The sequence below is a fragment of the Heterodontus francisci genome, chromosome 24, assembly GCF_036365525.1.
Source record: "Heterodontus francisci isolate sHetFra1 chromosome 24, sHetFra1.hap1, whole genome shotgun sequence".
Classification (NCBI taxonomy): domain Eukaryota; kingdom Metazoa; phylum Chordata; class Chondrichthyes; order Heterodontiformes; family Heterodontidae; genus Heterodontus; species Heterodontus francisci.
The window spans coordinates 76264077-76286476 of NC_090394.1; the positions used below are offsets into that span (position 1 = coordinate 76264077).

At 42.9% G+C, this 22400-nt stretch overlaps 1 protein-coding gene across 5 annotated transcripts in view; it reads left to right on the forward strand.

Moving 5' to 3' along the window:
* Positions 1 to 22400, forward strand: part of LOC137383558 (adenylate cyclase type 9-like) — a 200734-nt gene that overhangs the window by 159674 nt on the left and 18660 nt on the right. The window contains exons 6-11 of one of the 5 annotated variants that reach the window (XM_068056663.1): positions 5580 to 5785; positions 8941 to 9100; positions 9546 to 9694; positions 12552 to 12590; positions 14357 to 15549; positions 20005 to 20092. In XM_068056663.1, the coding sequence (XP_067912764.1) occupies positions 5580 to 5785; positions 8941 to 9100; positions 9546 to 9694; positions 12552 to 12590; positions 14357 to 15515 (1713 nt within the window). In that variant the 3' untranslated portion in view covers positions 15516 to 15549; positions 20005 to 20092. Of the gene's footprint in view, positions 1 to 5579; positions 5786 to 8940; positions 9101 to 9545; positions 9695 to 12551; positions 12591 to 14356; positions 20553 to 22400 lie in introns of those variants that run through there. The other 4 variants (XM_068056666.1, XM_068056664.1, XM_068056662.1 and 1 more) reach the window with 4 other exon arrangements.

Genomic DNA, 22400 nt, shown 5'->3' on the forward strand with positions numbered 1-22400 from the left:
CTTAAAAGAAGTGGCTTGTGAGATAGTTGATAGTTTCAATTTTCCAAAATTCCCTAGATTCAGGGAAAGTTCCGCTAGACTGGAAAATAGCGAATGTAACTCCTTTATTCAAAAAGGGAGGGAGACAAAAAGCAGGAAACTACAGGCCAATTAGTTTAACATCTGCCGTAGGGAAAATGTTAGAAGCTATTATTAAAGATGTTATAGCAGAGCACTTGGAAAAATTGAAGGTAATCAGGCAGAGTCAACATGCTTTTGTGAAAAGGAAATCATGTTTAACCAATTTATTGGAGTTCTTTGAGGGAGTTGCATGTGCTATGGATGAAGGGGAACCATGGATGTATTGTACTTAGATGTCCAGAAAGCATTTGATAAGGTGCCACATCAAAGGTTATTGCAGAAAATAAAAGCTCATGGATAGAAGATTGGCTAGCTAACAGGAAGCAGAGAGAAGGCATAAATGGTTCATTTTCTGGCTGGCAGGATGTAACGAGTGGTGTGCCACAGGGATCAGTGCTGGGGCCTCAACTTTTTACAATTTATAGAAATGACTTGGATGAAGGGACCGAAGGTGTGGTTGCTAAATTTGCTGATGACACAGATTTAGGTAGGAAAGTAAGTTGTGAAGAGGAAATAAGGAGGATACAAAGGGATATAGATAGGTTGTGAGTGGGCAAAAATCTGGCAGATGGAATATAATGTTGGAAAATGTGAAGTTGTCCATTTTGGCAGGAAGAATAACAAATAACCATATTATCTAAATGGTGAGAGATTGCGGAGCTCTGAGATGCTGAGGGATCTGGGTGTTCTGGTGCATGAATCGCATAAGGTTAGTAAGCGGTACAGCACGTAATTGGGAAAGCTAATAGAATGTTATTGTTTATCGTGAGGGGAATTGAATACAAAAGTAGGGAGGTTATGCTTCAGCTATACAGGAGACCACATCTGGAGTACTGTGTGCAGTATTGGTCTCCTTATTGAAGGAAGGATGTAAATGCGTTGGAAGCTGTTCAAAGAAAGTTGAAATAGGCAGGCTATCTTATGAGGCATACTAACCTTTTGCGATTCATGCACAAGAACACCCAGATCCCTCTGCATCTCAGAGCTCTGCAATCTCTCTCCATTTAGGCTAGGCTTTTATCTGCTGGAATTTAGAAGAGTAAAAGGCGACTTGATTGAAATATATAAGATCCTGAGGGGTCTTGACTGGGTGGATGTGGAAAGGATGTTTCCTCTTGTGGGAGAATTTAGAATTAGGGATCACTGTTCAATAATAAGGGGTCGCCCATTTAAGACAGAGATGAGAAATTTTTTCTCCGAGGGTCATGAGTCTTTGGAACTCCCTCAAAAGGTAGTGGAAGTAGAGTCTTTGAATATGTTTAAGGCAGAGGTAGATAGATTCTTGATAAGCAAGGGGGGGTGGGGGGCAATAGGTTATCAGGGGCAGGGGTAGGTAATGTGGAGAAATCAGTTCAGCCATGAACTTATTGAATGGCGGAGCAGGCTCGAGGGGCCGAGTGGCCTACTCCTGCTCCTAATTCGTATGTTCGTATGCAGGTTAATTAAGTAAAGCCAGCATGGATTTCTTAAGGTAAAACCATGTTTAACTAACTTGCTGGAGTTTTTTGAGGAGGTGATGGAGAGGATTGATGAGGGCAATGCTGTTATTGTGGTGTACATGGACTTTCAAAATGCGATTGATACAGTGCCACACAACAGACTTGTGAGCAAACTTATAGCTCATGGTATAAAAGGAACAGTAGCAACATGGATACGGAATTGACTGAGTGACGGGAAACAAAGACTAGTGGTTAATGGATGTTCTTCGGGCTGGAGGAAGGTTTGTAGTGGAGTTCCCCAGGCATCAGTGTTGGGACCCTTGCTTTTCCGGATATGTATTAATGTCCTAGACCTTGTTGTACAAGGCACAATTTCAAAGTTTGCAGATGATACAAAACTTGTAAGCATTGTGAACTGTGAAGAGGTTAGTGTAGAACTGCAAAAGGACATAGTCATGTTGGTGGAATGGGAAGACAGGTTGCAGATGAAGTTCAATGCAGAGAAATGTGAAGTGACTCATTTTGGTAGGAAGTACATGGAGAGACAATATAAAATAAAGGGTACAATTCTAAAGGGGGTGCAGGACTATTTCCATGTGCACATAGCATACAGGGCTATGGGCCAAGTGCTGGAAAATGGGATTAGAATAGATAGGCTTGATGGCTGGCAGGAACACAGTGGGGTGAAGAGCCTGTTTCTGTGCTGTATAACTCTAATGACTGAGGAGCAGAGGGACCTGGGTGTATATGTGCATAAGTCATTGAAGGTGGCAGGACAGGTTGAGAGATAGTTAATAAAGTATACAGTATTCTGGGCTTTATTAATAGGGGCATAGAGTACAAGAGCAAGGAAGTTATGTTGAACTTGTATAAGACACTAGTTCAGCCTCATCTGGAGTATTACGTTCAGTTCTGGGCGCCGCACTTTAGGAAAGACGTGAGGGCATTGGAGAGAGTGTAGAAAAGATTCATGAGAGTGGTTTCAGGGATGAGAAGCTTCAGTTATGAAGATATATTGGAGAAGTTAGGACTGTTTTTTCTGGAGAAGAGAAGGCTGAGAGGTGAATTGATAGAGGTATTCAAAATCATAAGGGGCCTGGACAGAGTGGATAGAGAGAAACTGTTCCCGCTCGTGAAAGGATCGAGAACAAGAGGGCACAGATTTAAAGTATTTAGTAAGAGAAGCAAAAGTGACATGAGAAATTTTTTTTCACGCAGAGTGTGATTAAGGTCTGGAATGCACTGAGAGTGTGGTGGAGGTGGGTCCAATTGAAGCATTCAAACAGGAATTGGACTTGTATGAAATGAATGAATGTGCAGGGTTGTGGGAAGAAGGCGGGGGAATGGAACTAAATGAATTGCTCTTTCGAAGAGCCAGTGAGGACACAATGGGCCGAATGGCAGCCTCCTGCACTGTAAGAATTCTGTGCTTCTGGGTGCCGAGCAAGCGGGCTGCTTTGTCTTGGATGTTATTGAGCTTCTTGAGTGTTGTTGGAGTCTCACTCATCTAGATAAGTGTTGCATCACACTCCTGACTTCTGCCTTGTAGATGGTGGACAGGTTTTGAGGAGTCAGGAGGTGAGATAGTCACCACAGGACCCCCAGCCTCTGACCTGCTCTTGTAACCCCAGTATTTATATGGCTGGTTCAGTGAAGTTTCTGCTCAGTGGTGACTCCCAGGATGATGGTGTTACGACCAGGTGAGAAAGAGTTCTAGGATTCCCTTTCAGCCTTCACCTGGTCATACTGTAACAGGGCTTTATTTTTAAACACACTGTTTTTAGCTCCCCCTTGGTGAATCCTTGTTCACCGCTTTCCAATTATAAGGCAAAGAAACCAGCACAAACAGGCTTTCTTGGGTTTAAAGAAGAAATTTTATTAAACTTAGAACTCTAATTCGGTTAACCCTACGGATACACTATTTGCCCCAGGCTAGCATGCATATGCACATGCAAATAGAGACAGATAAGAGCAGAAAAAAAATTAAGTGGATAAGTTTGAGGCAATATCTGAAGAGTTTTTGTTACAGGTCTTCAAGCTCACTGCAGAGTCCTTGTTTGGAGGTGGATCTTGCTTTTGGTTGGGGCCCAGTATTCTTCTTAAACCTTGTTCACTGTAGGAGACTTTTCTCACTTGGGGTTCATGTGTCTTCAGTCAGTTTTTGGAGTTCCGTGAGAAAGAGATGGGAGCAGTCAGGAGAGAGATGTTCTCAGTCCAGGAGCAAAACTGCCTTCTACCAGTTCAAACACACTCTCTATAATTTAAATCTCCCCAAGTAGGCCAGCAGAGTAGTCACTTGACCGACTGGTATAGCCACTTCTGGCTTTGTGTATTGTGTGTGTTAGGGAATGTTCCTTTGTTAAAATGCAAATAAATGTCTTTCCCGCCAGGGGCCTGGCAACTCCTTGTAACAGTATTTCTCCTCTTCCCAGCAACAATTTGAAATCTAATGTCCACGTGGCAAAATTAATATGCTTCATTCTTGGCAGGTGGGGGCCTGCATGACAATGGTAATGCTGTTGAACATCAGTGGGAGAAGGTTAGATTCTCTCTTGTTGGAAATGGTCATTTTCTGTCACTTGTGTGGCATGAATGTTACTTGTCTCTCATCAGCCCAAGCCTGAATGTTGTCCAGGTCTTGCTGCATGTGGGCACAGACTGCTTCGTTAACTGAGGATTTGCGAATGGTACTGCACATCGTGCAATCATCAGCAAACGTCTCCACTTCTGACATTATGATGGAGGGGAGGTCATTGATGAAGCAACTGGAAATGGTTGGGCCTAGAACACTGCCCTGAGGAGCTCTTGCAGAGATATCCTTGGGCTAAGATGATTGGCCTTCCACAACAACAACCATCTTTTTTAAAATAAAAGCAAATACTGCGGATGCTGGAAATCTGAAGTAAAAACAAAGTGCTGGAATACTCAGGTCAGGCAGCATCTGTGGAGAGAGAAACAGTTAATGTTTCAGGTCTGTGAAAGGAAATGTCACAGTGCTGTTTGGGAGGGTTTAAACTAGCTTGTCGGGGGGATGGGAACATATGAACAGGAGTAGGTCAATCGGCCCATCAAGCCTGCTCTGCCATTCAGTACAATCATGGCTGATCATCCACTTCAATGCCTGTTTCCCACACTGTGCCCGTATCCCTATGTCATTGGTATTTAGAAATCTCTGCTTTAAACATACTCAATGACTGAGCTTCCAAAGCCCTCTGGGGTGGAGAATTCCAAAAATTCACAACCCTCTGAGTAAAGAAATTTCTCCTCATCTCGGTCCTAAGTGGCTTTCCCCTTCTTTTGAAATTGTGTCCCCTGGTTCTAGACTCTCCAACCAGGGGAAACACCTTACCTATATTTACCCTATCTATCCCTTTAAATAATTTGTAGATTTCTCATTCTTTGAAACTCTAGAGAATACAGGCCCAGTTTCCCTAATCTCTTCATAGGACAGTCCCACCATCCCGGGAACAAGTCTATTGCTCATTTCAGTTATCCTGAACTGACTTTTTTATGATTCTTATCCTGTTATTCTTATGTTTTGTATGTCTTAGTCAGCCTTTATATTGTCGTCTTGTGGGTTCTTTCCCCACTTGTCTGTGCAGAAATATAAAGCTCATCCTTTTCAACTCTCCAGTTTCCAGAAAGGATACAGGGACTGAGAGTTCGAATTAGAAATGTTTGCAAATTATATTGAGACTAACAGGATTGATCAAGGCCTTAGGATGGGAGAGAGTAGGATAGTACAGGGATATAACAAAAGGTGGGAGCCCAACATCTGAAATATTGTGGGATTGGCAGTTGTCGGGCAGTATTTAATTGAAATTGAATTATAATAGACTGGTAGAATACCACTGATTGCTTGAACCAATTTCTCTACATCAAGCATTTTACACCTGGAGTTGCGTTTCAATGGATCATTACCTTTCCCATCTGTTGTGCATTATACGTTTGTGATGCCCTGGTATTTGATCTTGTTGAATGCATACAGTATTTTTTATTTTTGTTTCTTTCCCCCAATAGGTTGTGAACAATGCATCAGAGAAGACGTTTGCCAGTGCCACATTCAGTTCACTCCTTGATGTCTTTCTGTCCACCATAGTCTTCCTCTTTCTCTCCATCACATGTTTCATGAAGCAGGGACTGTGTACATCACCTTCGCATGCCTCTGTTGTGGTTTTTGTCCTTGCGATCCTGCTTCAAGTGCTTTCCTTGGTTATCTCCATCAGGTGAGGCAAGCATGCTGTGTGTGGACTGTGTGCAGTGGGAGTCCATGCTCCATGGGAAAGGGCTGGTGCAGAATGTCAACTCACTCCATAAACCACCATTTGTGTAAATGTCTCAATGCATCTGCTCTGTAATTCATCCATTAGGTGCTGCCCGCAGATTGTTCAGCTTTAAATGTGAATCATCTTTGTTTAAAACATTCTTTTTTAAGCGCACAATACAAAGAGGCCTGTCCTACCAGAGTCCCTGTGAATGTTGTTGATGCAGCCTTGAATTTTGTATGTTCTGGAACAGCTTAATGATCTCAAATCTCAATTTTAAAAAAAAAAATCAAAATGTGTAATCTGACAGTGGGGCTTTGGGTTAGAGTACTTGGTTTAACTTCAATATCTATTGAGATGTCTGGATTGCTATGTGATTATTACCATTTAATGTTACAGGCTACAGGATTGGGCTGTTGTATGTTAAAAGGTCTCTTGTTAATGTTTCCGTTGGGGATGGGTGGGGTGGGGCCATACCCTGAGCTATCCTGATGCTTCAATGTTGAATTAGCTGATCTCAGCCAAGGCAATAGAGTGATGCAGTTGACCTCAGCACTCTGTTAGTGCAGAAATCGTCCTAAATCAGAGGCATTACCTGTAAGCAAGCAATCGATCCATACTTGAGCTTAGGTAGTTCTCGTGGTGAATGTATTTCATCATGTGTTATAATGATAAAAGGCAGTTTTCATTAACAATGTGAAAAATTTTGGCTCCACTTTATCTCTTCCCCTTCCTGCCATATTCCCGCACATTCCCCATTGTGTTGTAAATGAAGCAAATTTGTGGAAAAAGCAGCCTTGAGAGGAGGCAGGTGCACTGTATGTGGGTGAGGAAAGGAAGTGGTGACAACAAAACAAAACTCTTGTTTGCAGAAGCTGGCTTCTTGGTACCTTTCGCACTTTGTGAGCTATCATCTTTACACAATCTTGAGGTGCATTATAGTAGCATAGAAAATAAATCTTCACACGTGACCTCATTACCACCAACCAGCAAACCCAAGGAATCTCAATGCGTGCACAAAAGGGTGATTCAATCAGGGCAAGCACAGTTATCAAGCAGCATATTTTTTCATATGTCAGGCTTGCTTAATGATTGAAAGATGTTGCACGTTTTGTGGATGTTTTGGTATTTTGGGCAAAGATGTCAGCATGCTGCCTAGGCTAGCACTCTAGAGAATTCAAGCTAGTAATGGACTGTAGTGTCTTAAAAATTTCAAGATGCTAGACTGGCCACAAATTGCTCTGAATTTTGGTCCAAGTCCCAGGCTGCTGCCAACCAATTAGCCATCCCCTATAAGATGACTGGTATTGATACCCCAACCAGTTATCTGCACATTGCGTTTGGGACTCCCCATATGTATGGACTGTGGGGTGGGGGTTGAATGTACACCACTGCAGACTATGCATCGGAATTCCATTGTGCTACATAACATTTCTATCATTCGTTCAATTGTTTCTTAATTCCTTCCTCTCTTTCTTTGCCCCCCGCGCCCCCCCCCCTTTCAAAACTTAGGCCAGGGTGGTGGCATTAAACAGTTGTTTTGTAGTTTTGGGTGGCAAAGATCTGGAATTTGTGTAATGCATCTAGTGTGTGAGCCTGCAGCAAATGCACACACAACCACTGCACTCTCCCCAGGTTTCTTAAATTTTACAGTATGCTTCGTTTTATCTTAATATATTATTGTCCAGGCTATTGAATTGCAAAGCAGACGCCATGTCTCACTGCAGGTGATCGAATAGTTTGCTTTCTAGATGGGGATGTAAACTGTGAGGAGGACACGAGGCTGCAAAGAGATATAGGCAAGTAAAGTGAGTGGGCAACATGGTGGCAGATGGAGTTTAATGTGGGGAAGTGTGCGATTATTCACTTTGGTAGTAAGAACAGAACAGCGGAATATTTTTTAAAAGGCATAAAACTTTTAAATGTCCATGTTCAGAGAGGCTTGAGTGTACTCGTACAAGGAACTCTGATACCATGCGGGTATGGCAAGCAATTAAGAAGGCAAATGGCATGTTGGTCTTAATTGCAAGGGGATTGGAATACAAGAATAGGGAAGTCTTGCTACAGGTGTACAGGGCTTTGGTGAGACCACACTTCGAGTACTGTGTGCAGGTTTGGCCACCATATTTAAGGAAGAATATACTCACCTCGGAGGGGGTAAAATGAGGGTTCACTAGATTGGTTCCTGGAATGAGAGGGCTGTCCTATGATAGGCTGAGTAAATTGGACCTGTACACTCGAGTTCAGAAGAATGGGAGATGATCTCATTGAAACATATGCGATTCTGAAGGGGCTTGACAGGGTAGACACTGAAAGGTTGTTTCCCCTGGCTGAGGAATCTAGAACACGGGCACAGCCTCAGGATGAGGGGTCGATCATTTAGGACTGAGATGAGGAGAAACCTCTTCACTCAAAGGGTTGTGAATCTTTGGAATTCTCTACCTGGGATGTTTGGGGATGCTCCATCATTGAGTATTCTTAAGGCTGATACACACAAATGTTTGGTCTTTAATGGAATCAAAGGATATGGAGAGTGGGTAGAAAAAGGAATTGAGGCAGAAGATCAGCCATTATCTTATTGAATGGTGGAGCAGGCCCAAGGGGCCATATCTATTTCTTATGTTCCGAGTGACTGTTAGCTCTCTATTTCACGTTTCATGGTCAGCACCAGCCTTTACTCGAAAGCCATCAACAGCTCCATCTCCTGGAAAGGAATGGCACTGCACACTAGCAGCAGCATGAGATCAACTGCTGGAAGCACTCAACAGGTCAGGCAGCATTTGTTGAGAGAGATAGCTAGGGTTAACATTTCAGGTTGATGATTTTTCATCTTTGGTGTATTTTTCTGAGCTTTCTCAGTTTGCGCAACAATGTAGAATAGCATAGTGCAAGTACATACATTCAAGGTCCTATACAGCTACACAGTTCACACTTTGGCCTGGTTAATAGTCAGCAGGACCAAGGTTATTCTTTACCCTGCAGTTCTTTACCCTGCTTAGTTTAATTGTAAAAGCTGTGGTAAGCTGCAGCAGGTTTATGAACATTGTTTGGGATTGGGATTGCGGATTTAATGCATTACCCATCTGTTCTAACCTCAGCTCACTGTTCCATTGTAGAATGGCGTTTTACCTGGATGAGGTGATGCCGTGTACCAAAAGACTAATGAGGGCAATCTCTGGTTGGCTGCCTCGCCATTTTGTCGGAGCCATTCTCATCTCTCTCCCTGCTGTTGCTGTGTTCTCCCAGTTCACTTGTGAATTTAAAACAAATGTAAATGTGAGTATCCTTGGAACATAAGGGGCAGAACCACAAAACAAGTGGTGAATCCATTTTGGCTAAAATATCCTTAACTCTAGTTGATTGCATTGCTGCTTTGGGTTATCAGGAATGTGCTGCTTTAAAGGGTGGTAGAAGCAGATTCAATAACTTGCAAAAGGGAAAAAATTTGCAGGGCTATGGGGAAGTTGGGACTAATTGGTAGCTCTTTCAGAGAGCAGGCATGATGGACCGAATGGCGGCCGCCTCTGCTGTATGATTCTATGATCTTCCACTGTTATATTCTGATTTAGGATGGGCCTTCAAGCGAAGGTAACTTAATACATTGTTTAAAACAAGAAACTTTTTTCAGCACATCACTAATCTTTGCCAATTGAAAGTGCCTTGGTCTGTGCTGAATTAACTGATCTGCATTTTTTTTTTTTACTTGTGGCTCTTTCTCCAGGTTACTATGTTCTTTTGTTGTGCAATGATCATCACTTTCATTCACTACTGTAACTTCTGTCAGTTGAGCTCCTGGATGAGATTCTCTTTGGCTACTATAGTAGGCGTGTTGCTTCTCATCCTGCTGTACGTGACATTATGTCCTTCCACGTGAGTATGGTCCCCTTTTCACTTCATCTGATACAAGGCTGCATTCCTTCGCAAATGTTATTTGATCACCCTAGTGACTGGACTACTTTTATTTTTTTTTAAAAAAGCATCACATAGTGTTTGGGGTGCCAAACTTGTTGCTGTGGGATGACAGGGTTTGGGTTTGCACCTGCAGTGTACTGCCAGGAGAGGGCAGGGAGGAACACATATAAAGGAGTATGGCCCACTGGCTGGTTTGGGAGATGTGGGAGCACTTCAGCTATAAACCGGAGGTGAGAGGACACTTAGCGATGAGAGAGGGCAAGTGTTTCTTATAAGGAACTAGTGTGGCGCTTGGCTTCAGGTGGAACGGAGAACTGCAACAATCAGTTCGTGTTGCAAGCATTTCCTGCACTACGAAGACAAGTAAACTCTTAGAGTGGATGTTCTTGGATTCAAACTTGTAACTATCTAGTTTGAAATCTGATGGTCATCATTTGATCTACCAGGAGGAATTTCCATTTCCTTAACTTATCTGTGAGTAATCTCGGTCTCGTCACGTCTGGAAGAGTTGCCTCTTGGGTGTTGAACCCACCCTCGCCTCCCAAGACCGAAATTGATGAGGTTGAATAACAATTTATCTGTTTAGTTAATCATCTATCAAGTACCAACAAAGAATAAGAAACCAGTGGAAAAAGAAACCCTCAAATTTCATAAGCTAGAACATATTCTCAGCTTCCACTATCTATCTTTTATTTTTTATTTGTTTCATGGGATGTGAGCATTGCTGGCAAGGCCAGTGTTTGTTGCCCATCCCTAATTGCCTTTGAGAAGGTGGTGGTGAGCCACTGCCTTGAAGCGTGGTAGTCCCTCTGGTGTGGGTACACCCACAGTGCTGTTAGGGAGGGAGTTCCAGGTTGTTGATCCAGCGACCGTGAAGGAACGGCAATATGTTTCCAAGCCAGGATGGTGTTTGACCTGGAGGAGAACTTGCAGATGGTGGTGTTTCCATGCGTCTGCTGCCGTTGTCCTTCTAGGTGGAACAGGTCGCGGGTTTGGAAAGTGTTGTCGAAGGAAGCGTGGTGAGTTGCTGTTTAGCATGCATGTAGTCGCCAGGCTGGCACCTCATTTTTACTTATGCCTGGTGCCAATCCTGGCATGCTCTCCTACACTCCTCACTGAACCAGGGTTGATCCCTTGGCATAATGATGAGGGATATGCCGGGTCATGAGGTTACAGCTTGTGGTTGATGCTGATGGCCCACCGTGCCTTGTGGATGCCTGGTTTTGAGCTGCCAGATCTGTTCTGAATCTGGTCAGCTAGAAAGAACATTTTAAATTATGTCATTCTGCTTGGGGTAAAATCACTAAACCTACTGTCCGAGAAGCTTTCTCCAGATGAGCCTGCCATTCAATTTGGGGCTGGGGGTTTGAGTTAGAAATTGCACCTGGGACTGGATGTTGCTGATTCCCAGCTGATGTTTGCACTTGGACCAAGCCATGCTGTTTGGGGTGTTTGCTGATCTTGGATGTTGATGCTGCTGCCCAGACCAAGGCTGCAAAAGACCATTTGTTAAGCTTTTTTTAAATTCATTCATGGGAAGTGGGAGTGCTGAAAAGGCCATTTGTTGCTCATTCCTAATTGCCCTTGACAACTGAGTGGCTTGCCAGGCCATTTCAGAGGGCAGTTAAGAATCAGCCACATTGCTGTTGGTCTGGAGTCACATGTAGGCCACACCAGGTAAGGATGGCAGATTCCCTTCCCTAAAGGACAACCCTAACCCTCTGGATTACTATTCCAGTGACGGGGCTAAAGTGTGGCGAGTCGAAGAGGCTTAGCTGTTGGCAGGAAAAAAGACAGAAACGCAAGGGGAGAGCCAACTGTGTAACAGCCCCGACAAACAAATTTCTCTGCAGCACCTGTGGAAGAGTCTGTTACTCTAGAATTGGCCATTATAACCACTCCAGGTGCTGCTCCACAAACCACTGACCACCTCCAGGCGCTTACCCATTGTCTCTCGAGACAAGGAGGCCAAAGAAGATATAACCACTATGTCACCATCTCCCCCTGCTGATCATTGGAGACGTGGTAATGGATAGAGCTACATTGACAGCTTTAGCAAGAGCTACAGATCCCCTATATGAAGCAAGGGGATATCTTCAGTAGATAACTGAAAAAGGAGTAACTTTTGTACAGGGAATTAAAGTACTTGTGTCTTCAATAGTGCAAGTCAACCATGGGAGGTAGAGAAAAGATATACTATAAATACCTGGGAATAAGGTTTTGGAATAACTGGAATTAGGTTTTGAAGTGGGAAGAACAAAGTTACTAGCATCTAAAATAAAAGCAAAATACTGAAATTGCTGGAAATCTGAAATAAAAACAAGAAATGCTGGAAATACTCAGCAGGTCTGGCAGCATCTGTGGAGAGAGAGAAGCAGAGTCCGATGAAAGGTCACTGACCTGAAACATTAACTCTGCTTCTCTCTCCACAGATGTTGCCAGATCTGCTGAGTATTTCCAGCATTTCTTGTTTTTATTACTACTAGCTTCTAAAGTAGGTTTTGTATTACACCAATGGGTGAATCTCAAGTAAAACAGCACCTTGTTGAACATCAAAGCCCACATTCGTGGTCCTAGGTGGCCTGTGAGCAATGACACAGCAGTCTACCTATACCGTCAATCAATGAGAGGTTAAGGAGACAATTAATGACATATGGATAAAGAAATGGTAAACCTGTATACACTGCATTTTAAGCTAAACAGGTTAGCTGTAAGAAATTAGATGGCTTGGGAAGTGAAAAGGAGGAAAATGGTGGATCTTGCACACGCAGGACAACGAAAACTGGCTTTAGATCTATTTTTTCTTTGCTTACAGCTTGCCAGAAACCCAATCAGAATCTCTAGAATCATTCAGGTAAGATTTAAGTTTCATTATCGTGACTCTTAAGAGCAGTTGTGGGAAGTCTGTTTTGAGCAACTAATTTAACAATTACTTCTTTCTCAAACACCTCAGTCAGTGCAGAATACCAGTTGCTGTATATCTTTTGCACCCACCTGAGCAGGAAAATGGATTTTCATTTGAAAAATGATATTTCCAACAGTACTGCATTATCTGGTGGCATCCAACACCTTAAACATTCACTCCCTCCACCATGTGCATACCAGCTACAAGATGCGAGTTGCTGCAGTGCCAAAGTTCCTTCAGCAACACCTTCCAAACCTGCGACCTCTACCACCTGGAAGGAAAGGGGCAGCAGACGCATGGGCACACCACCACCTGCAAGTTCCCTCCAAGTCACACAACATCCTGACCTGGAACTATATTGTCGTTCCTTCACTATCACTAAATCAAAATCCTGGAACTCCCTCCCGACCAGCATAGTGGGTACCTACGCCACATGGACTGAGCAGTCCAAGAAGGTGGCTTGCCACCACCCTCTCGAGGGCAATTAGGGTTGGGCAATAAATGCTGGTCTCGCCCAGAGGTGCTCGCATCTCAGGAATGAATAAAAACCTCAGTACTACTATCACTACTACAATCAGCCTAGATTATGCGTGGACACTTCAGTGTAATACTGGGGGAGAGTAGTATTGTCAGATGTGCCATCACTCAAATGAGACATTTAAACCAAAGCCTAATCGACGTGTTCATGTTCAAGCAGAGAGGTTAGTAACAAGTAGGCATAAATTTAAAGTAATTAGCAGAAGTATTAGAGGGGAGTTGACAAGAAATGTTTTCACCCAGCGAGTGGTGGGCATCTGGCACTCACTGCCTGAAAGGGTGGTAGAGACAGAAACCCTCATTCTTTTCAATAAACTACTTGGCTATGCACTTGAAGTGCTGGAACCCACAAGGCTACAGACCAAGAGCTGTAAGATGGGGTTAGGCTTGATGGCTCTTTATTGGTCAGCACAGACACAATGGGCCAAATGACAACTTCCTGTGCAATATATTTTCTATGTTTCTATGGATGTAAAAGATCCCACAATAGTATTTCAAGAAGAGCAGGGCGTTCTCTTGGTTCCTGGCCAACATTCATCCCTCAACCAATATCATTAGGACTGATCATCTAGACATTGATCTCGTTTTCTGTTTGTGAATGTTGTGTGTAAAATTGGTCGCCACATTTGCCTATTTGACTGACTATACTTCAGAAGTAAATCATTGGCTGTAAAATGCTTTGAGACGTCCTAAGGACACAAAAGACACAAGTTGTTATCATAGCTCTTGGTAAATTGTAATATTCACTGGGACTTTGGGGACTTGAGTGACCCTGGCTATGTGATATGTCTTTTTAAAAGCAGGTCTTTAAGCACAAGGTGTATCCTCTGGCTCTGCTGGTCTGGACAAGGTGATATAGCTTGTCCTGGCCTACAATATCTAGTCCCTTTAGAATCCTCTCAACCTTTCTTCCAGTGTGACCATGTCCAATTTACAGAATCCCTCCATCCCCTCAATCATTTTGGCTGCTCTCTTTTCATCCTTTCATTGTTATCTAACATCAGATAAAGTGATGCATGCAGGCCAGCATCTATGTATATTCCAGGTAAATCTTTGGTCTGAATCCATTCTATTTAGTAAAACATGACATTTATTGTGGCTTATTTTACAAAAAAACTCAAACTCTCTTTCTCCCTCGCACCCCCCCCCCCCCCCCCCCGCAAAAAAAAAACCCCAAGCAGAGAAGTTGGGTGCAATATTTCAATCTCAGGTTGGAGTTCAAAGAATCTGGAGCTGATCAGACAGGAAGTGATTCTGGATATTGTCCTGTTGCTTCTGCTCGTCTGGTTCCTGAATCGGGAGTTTGAGGTTAGTTACCGTCTCAATTACCATGGCAACGTGGAGGCAGATCTTCATCGGCACAAAATACAGAGCATGAAGGACCAAGCAGACTGGCTCCTTCATAACATCATCCCAGCCCACGTGGCCGATCAGCTCAAGGTGACTCCCCATTACTCCAAAAACCACGAAGATGTTGGAGTTATTTTTGCCAGCATTGTCAATTTCAGCGAGTTTTACGAGGAGAACTATGAAGGGGGGAAGGAGTGCTACCGGGTGTTGAATGAACTGATTGGTGATTTTGATGAATTATTGAGCATGCCCCAATACAACAGCAATATTGAAAAGATTAAAACCATTGGAGCTACTTACATGGCAGCTTCTGGGTTGAATCCATCGCAACGACGTGATAGCAACCATCCGCACAGTCACTTGCAAACACTTTTCGAATTTGCCAAAGAAATGATGAGGGTCGTGGATGAGTTCAACAAGGACATGCTGTGGTTCAACTTTAAATTAAGGATTGGTTTCAACCATGGGCCCCTCACTGCAGGAGTTATCGGCACTACGAAGCTACTGTATGACATATGGGGTGACACTGTCAACATTGCTAGTAGGATGGACACTACAGGAGTGGAATGTAGGATCCAGGTGAGTGAAGAGAGCTATCGAATATTGAGCGAGATGGGTTATGACTTTGATTACAGAGGGACGGTCAATGTTAAGGGCAAAGGTCAGATGAAAACATACCTGTACCCAAAAAGCACAAACAGTGGGATCATCCCATCTCACCAGCACTCCGTGTCCCCAGACATCCGAGTGCAAGTGGACGGAAGTATTGGGCGCTCGCCTACAGATGAACTTGCCAACCTTGTGCCTTCTCTGCAAATCTTGGACAGGTCTGGTCAGTACTTAGATAACACTGAGAGTAAAGACTCGCATTCTGCACATCAGAAGGTCAAGAAAGAGCAGGTCAAGGAGGCAGATGGCAAAGTGGGCGACGAGGATCCAGAAGAAATGGATGAACTGACAAAGTTACAAATCTCTAGCCGCCTATGATGCATCTTTTCATACCACAAACCGGCCTCACCCGGTAGGAACCAGTTCACATTGGTAGTGTCTGCGTGACATGATTATTTCCGGTTTTTAATATTTCATTTTATGTCCTGATTTCTGTGTGGATCACAGTAACACAGGAGCCAGCTCCATTGCAAATGTCTGTGCTGTTTGTGGATATTAAGTGCCTTTGGAAAAACTGAAGCCTGTACTTCAGGTAAAGTGGAAGGAGGTAACAGAAAGCATGGCTTAATTTGGAACCCTGGATAAAGCTGTGGTTATAACCTTCCTTCTCGCACGCCACCCCCCACCCTTATTTTTTTTCCTCATTATTGCTGTTTGTTTCATTGTAATTTTTGTACCTGTAGTTACTGTAGTTTTTAATCTGGGCTTCTGAAAAGAACTGCTGAGGGTGGATATTAGTGAATGCCTATAGTACACAGTGGGTGGGGATGGGAACAATTTGGCCAAGTGAGTTATTAACAAGCCCCAAATAAGTCCCAACTTGTATAGTCAGTTCTGCCAGTATTCCAAAGGGTCTATTAATGTGCTACTTCAAACTTGAGGACACAGCATCCATCTTTTACTTTCCTTGACTGTACCCACACATTGAAAGCAGGTTGTAGACTGGGTTTAGACACTCTTACCCATGTTGGTGCCTCTAGGAGTATAATTCTTTAAAAACTTGGGTCAGTAGAAGTTTTGAGCCCAGTGTTTGTTCAGAACTGTATGTGATAAGTTTTGAGAATTGAACAGTCTAGTTCAGTATGGTGAGTTGTGTTGATGTAAATCTTGGCATTAGATCCAGTTAGAATACCAGAGACCTTTTGCTTATTCCCAAAAGCTAAATGTTCCCATTAAAAGCCCCAAGACACTCTGTAACTGAAAGCAGATCTCAAAGGAATCAAAGTCAGCTATAGTTAGTCCCATTTAGCGATGAAGGGAGAAAGGAGTTGAAAATGTGAAATGAGGCAGTAGTCGAGCCAGTGGAGACCCTTATTGCTGAACAGGTTCCAGTCATGGATCCAGCTGACCACGAGCTCCCCACAGATTAATCTTGTCCTGCAGCAGCCAAGCAGATTGCTCCAGTAACAAGTCATCCTCTACAACCTTCAAGGGGAAAGCAGTCCAGTCAGATCACTACACTAAAGGAGCATTTTTGCCAAGCCACTGAAATATTTTCAGAAGCAGTGGTGATGTCTGTCCCTTCCTTGTCACAGAAGGGAAGTCTTGGTGGTGGGGAAGGAAATGACACAAGTTGTCTCCAGCAAAGATTTTATTGAGGGCTGGATTTAAATTTATAAAAGCAACTAGTGACATTTATTTCATGGTGTAACCATTTTTGATAGAGTTCAGTAAACATTCCATCATTGCATATATCTGTGCATGTGGTGATGGGACAGTATGCAAATAATGGCACCTCCTCTATCCTCCCAAATCAAATGAAGATGGTATCGAGGCAGTTTTTATACCAGTTCATAAGGTGTGTTGAGGTACACTGAATTATCTGCATCCCTTTTGTTTTATAAAAAAAAGTGTGTATATATTATATATATATAATATATATGTGAGAGTTTAGCTTTGTAATACAATTGATGTTGATAGAGATTTTCCCCAACTCTCTTTGAATCACTCATTTCCAGCACAAACTCTGTATTGTGTATTTTAATCCCTCATTTTGTTTGAAATTCTTGGGTTTATATGTACTGAAACCTGCAATGCAACAGCTGTTGACACTTTGTGATATAGAATTGGGAAATGTAAACCCTTCTGATGGTGTATGGAGGTCCTTGAGACTCTTTTTGAGGTGACAGCACATTGCCACTTTTAAAAATCAGAGACCTTCATTTAACTTGATCCGGTACCTTCCGTCAAGTGAAATATTGGATTCTATTCTCCCACTCAGCACACAGACAGTCTGGGTGAACTATTGGAAAACTGTTGGAATTTACCTTTTAACTTGACTGTGGGTGTCTTTCCCCAATATTGGATTAAAATGGATGAATATTTTTGAAAAAAATCCAAGTTGAGGATACAGTGTCAAACAATGTACGCAATAACATTAGAAGTTTGTAAGAATAACAGACCAGTATTGATTTATATTGAACAGTATTAAACTGAACAACCCTAAAATCAGATTTATGGGGGACTGTGGCATGATATTTTCAGGTTATCCATTAGTTTAAGTAGATGGGTCTAGTTTAGGTTTAGATCAGAAATCCAGATTCATTGGAGTTTGGAATGGAATTGTCTCAGGCTCCTCCTTATTGGCAAAGCCTTGACTGAACACTTGGGCTGCCACAATCAGCTAAAGGGAACTTGTTCAGCATGGGTCAGGCAGCACAATCGTGCAGCTCACACTCCTGTTGGTACGGTTCCAGTCATTTGACCTGATCTATGCCTCATCAGCAGTGAGTGTACACAAAATACAGCCTTAACCAAATTGGGTATTGGGCACAAATCAAAGCATGAGATGTATTCAGTCATCTTTTTTAAACAGGTTGTATCTTTTTGATGCCAAGATCAGATGAAAGACCTTTTCTAAAAAAAAAATGTTCACCAAATGCCTAGATTCATTCATCTTGAGCTGCTTTTGGCTCCATTCAGTTGAGCATCCCCTCAGTATTTTACAACAAACCATCCTCAAACTCCACTATTCAACCAAACAACTTCTGTACACACACGCTCTGATTTAATAAAGTATACTATTTCTGTGGGTCCTTGCTGACATTTTTGCACCAAAATAAAATTATACAAAGATTGGGCCCAATATATTTGCAAATTACAGCAACTGAAGTGGGTGTGGTATAATTTGACTGATTTAATATTCAATACTGGGATTTCTGTTAAAGATTAACCTAGTACACCAGTGAGTTCTGCTGTAACCTAAATTGTAGCTGTGAGCTTGAGAGAGAGAAGCTGATGTCCTCTCATCTAATCCAAGTTCAGGCAAATTGAAAAGTTGACCCTTTAAATGACACTGATGGGAAGTAGAATGGTGAAGATGCCCTGTGTTAATAAAAGGAGCATATTTCATCCATTTTTTAAAATATATTTGAATCTTTTGTTTCAAGCCTGAAAATTGTGCTGGTCCTTGCAGTTTATTCTCTGAAGATTTTGCACAAGGGTTGCAATGAAATGCCCACCTTTTAAGTTTTATGCACATTTTCTAGAAATACACCAAATTTATCTGTTTATCGGTGCGTATTCCCTCCCCCATCTACCCCCTCCCCCCACCCCCCACCCCCACCTGCTACCGCTACAGTACTGGCCAGGCAGCCAGCTCGCTGGCCTCTGTCAGTACTGGTGTCATCTACACCTGACGTCCAATTAGCACAGCAGATGCAATGGAGCCTGTATCCCAGCATTCTGTTACAGACTCCAACAGACTGGATGGCCATTCAGTATTTTCCAAATAAATTTACATGAATATTCAACAATATTTTGCTATAAAAATATCATTCTTGACCATAAGGGGCTTCCCACTGTTGAAACCAAGTATTGCAGCAATAAGCAGTGAACACTGCCTTTTTTCATAGTCTTCTGTAGCATACATGTATTATAGCTGAATTAAATTTCAACTCCCCACACCCTGCCCCCACCCCCCCCCCCCCAACCCCTTACAGTACCATAGTGTGCCAAAACTGACCAGGAAGGTGGTGATTAACGCATATATCAGCTCTTTTTAAATGAAAGGCGGTTGGTTTGAATTACTGTGTAATGACTGCAGCTGTAGTCTATCGCATTTAAGTAAACACCCCCACCCTTGTAAAGTGGGCTGTGTACTGTATTCGTTCACATGGGCACAACCATGATGAGCTCCACCGAGCGTGGTGCAGTGCTATTAAATGCAAATTGCCTCAAGCTGAACAATTCTCTCTTTTTGATGCTGTTGAGTATTCAGATTTGATACCGTTGAAGGAGTAGCGAAAAGGGCACTGAGCTACTGCTCCTATGTGGAAGTCAGCTAAACATTATGTATTGTAGTTTTAAGGGCTTGTTTCTCTCCTACCTCACAACACACATCCAGACTTTGTACGCAGACCCCTCCATTAAAACAGAGCATCAGGGTTTAGCCCATTCTTGCACAATACTTTGTGTAGTTTCTATCCGTGCAGATTCATCAAATGACACAAGCCCATCATTTTAGTTTTTTTTTAAAAAGTCAAATCGTTTTTTTAACAATGTGAGTCACCTGTTTTTGAGATGCTGTTCCACTTTTTGTTCTCTTTCTTCCCCCCCCCCGAAAAAAATCTCTAAGCAGCCACCTTGAGTCCTTCCATACGCTAGTTGCTGTGTGCTGAGATGCCCAGCACCGTGGGGGGGTGAGTGGGGTTGGAGGGTATTTTGGGGATGTTGGACTGTGCAGTCACACATTTATACAACCCACTGTGATTTGATAATTATACCAATTGTACTTTGACATTTCAGCACCCCAATGTTTTTGTTGCAAGACACTGACTTGGAGGAGTTCTTGCTTTTTCATTTTCAGCCCAACAAAACAAATATTGAATCACACTTGTCCATTTGGGACACTACCTGAAGAATACCATCACTGGCTTGAGTCATCCGGTGACATTTGCTAAATTACACATCCATGGCCGATGAAAAGATGGGTTTTGGAATACCAAACCAGTCTAAGCACAGCTGCTGAGACCTGCCAGCTGCTGCTAGAACATAGTCCCAGCGTGTGGCAGTCATGAAGGAGAAGTTCTCTGAGCAACACTACATACAGTAACTGAGTGTGTGGCCTGCAGAGAATGTGGAGTTTACACATTGTAGAAAGGGGAGTGCTGCTGTGCAGTTGGTCTGATTTGTAAATAGTTTGCCTATGCTTTGTTGATGAAATAAAATGTATGTGAAATATTAAGCTATATGTATATAGATAAACAATATATTATGACATTACTACCAATCTGTAATCAATTGTATATTAAAAACCATTTTACTGTGAATAACAGGACATGATTTCACTAAATGTTCACAGTACAATCTGCCATTTGGAGTACAGTATTCATAATAAAGTTTTACATGAACTGTGCTGTGAGGCACAAGTATTTAACTATGGAAAGCTGGGAAATGCGAACTGAATTCATACTTACCTGGTAAGTTCAACTGTGTCTGTGTCCTTTTATAAAAAAAAAAGTTGATAGCCAGCTCCCCCCCAACATGCTGTATAGCACAGTCGTCCAACATACGGCCCGCAGGCCAGATTCTGGTCTGCCAAAGGTTTCTATCCAGCCCGCCAATCCTGTGTGACTGACAGCAGACTGCCCGGGTGGGGTTAGTACTGATTGGTGGTTAATGGCACAGGCGTGCCATTGTTTTTGGGCGGTCAGGGAGTGAGCGAATGAATGGGAATGGTTGCTGCGGGGAAGAGGGAGAGAGAGGCCGAGGGGAGAGCAGAAGCGAGCCAGCGCACAGTCAGAAGCACGGGGAAGTGTGCTGAGGGAGCATGGGGTGGGGGGGAAGAGTGAGTCAGTCAGCCCTTTATACCAACACCGGCCTAGGGAATAGAGGGAGAAAGGGGGTGGAGGAGAGAGGGATAGACGCAGACAAGGAGTGGGGTGGGGAAGAGATAGACGGGGTGGGGGGAAGGGAGAAGAGGAGGGAGGAGAGAGGGATAGACAGACAGAGAGGGAGGGGGATTGGGATAGACACAGAGGGAGGGGGAGAGAGCTGCATTTTATTCTCTTGAAACCCCTCCTGCATTCTTCTCTTTCGGCCCTGCCCCACTCTACCACGCTGGGTGGTACCTTTATATAAGAGGGATACCACATTTTTATTTGATATCTATAGCTTTCCTCTGTGTACCTTTACTTCAGTTAGATATGTGGTTTCTATAATGGAATTAAACATTCTCGCAGCAGAAAAATTGTCTAAACTCAGCAGACCTGGAGGTTTCTGCACCCACAAATCAATATTCAAAATGCTGTGTAAACTTAAGCTAGAATCTTAAACATGTAATCGTTTGGCACAAAATGATACTGCTTGACTCTAAGAACTATTCATCCCACTACAGGAGAAGAGCTCGCACCTTTATAAAGCAAAGTTGTCCATCCATATATACAGGTAGGCTTCACTTTTCTTATCCCATGTTCTGCATATTGCAGGAGTTCATAGTAAATATACCCCAACTTGAGTAAAGTTGTGTTCTTGCCCAGCCCAATGGTCTGTTGATCTGCAGTACAAAACCTATGGCAAAACAGTAGAGTGTGATTATCTCCCCAGTGACTTGTATTGCTTATCATAGGATATGTGCCATAACCTTACAAGAATCCCTTTTGACTTGTTTGTATTAAAATACTCCAGATTAGTTGTCTCAAACAAGCAAATTCAGCAGTGAATGTTGGATATCCGTCTTGGGTTGGTGATAGCACTCTCACCTGAGGCAGAAGGTTGTCAGTCCATGAGCACATAATCCAGACTGATGCTCCACTGCAGGACTGAGGAAGTCAGTCAAATGCTGTCATTGGGATAAGACCTTTTGTTTCTGTCTGCCCTCTTGGGTGGATGTAGAAGATCTGATGACACTTTGATGAAGAACAACAGAGGAATTCTCATGTTATCCTAGGCAACATTATTTCTGAGACCAGACCATGAAAACAAATTATGTAGCCATTGATCTCATTGCAGGTTGTGGGACCTTGCTGGCACCTACATACCATAAATCCCCATTGCTTTAAAATGTGCTGCAGTACCTTCCTAGCTCAGATGGTGTCTAATTGAAAAACACCTAAATGGGATGGATTCAGAACAGATCTATCAAAACTGAGCATCCATGAGGTGCTATGAGCTATCAACAGCAGCAGAATTGTACTCCATCACAATCTGTAACCTCATGGCCCGGCATATCCCTTACTCTTATCATTGTCGTCAAACCAGTGG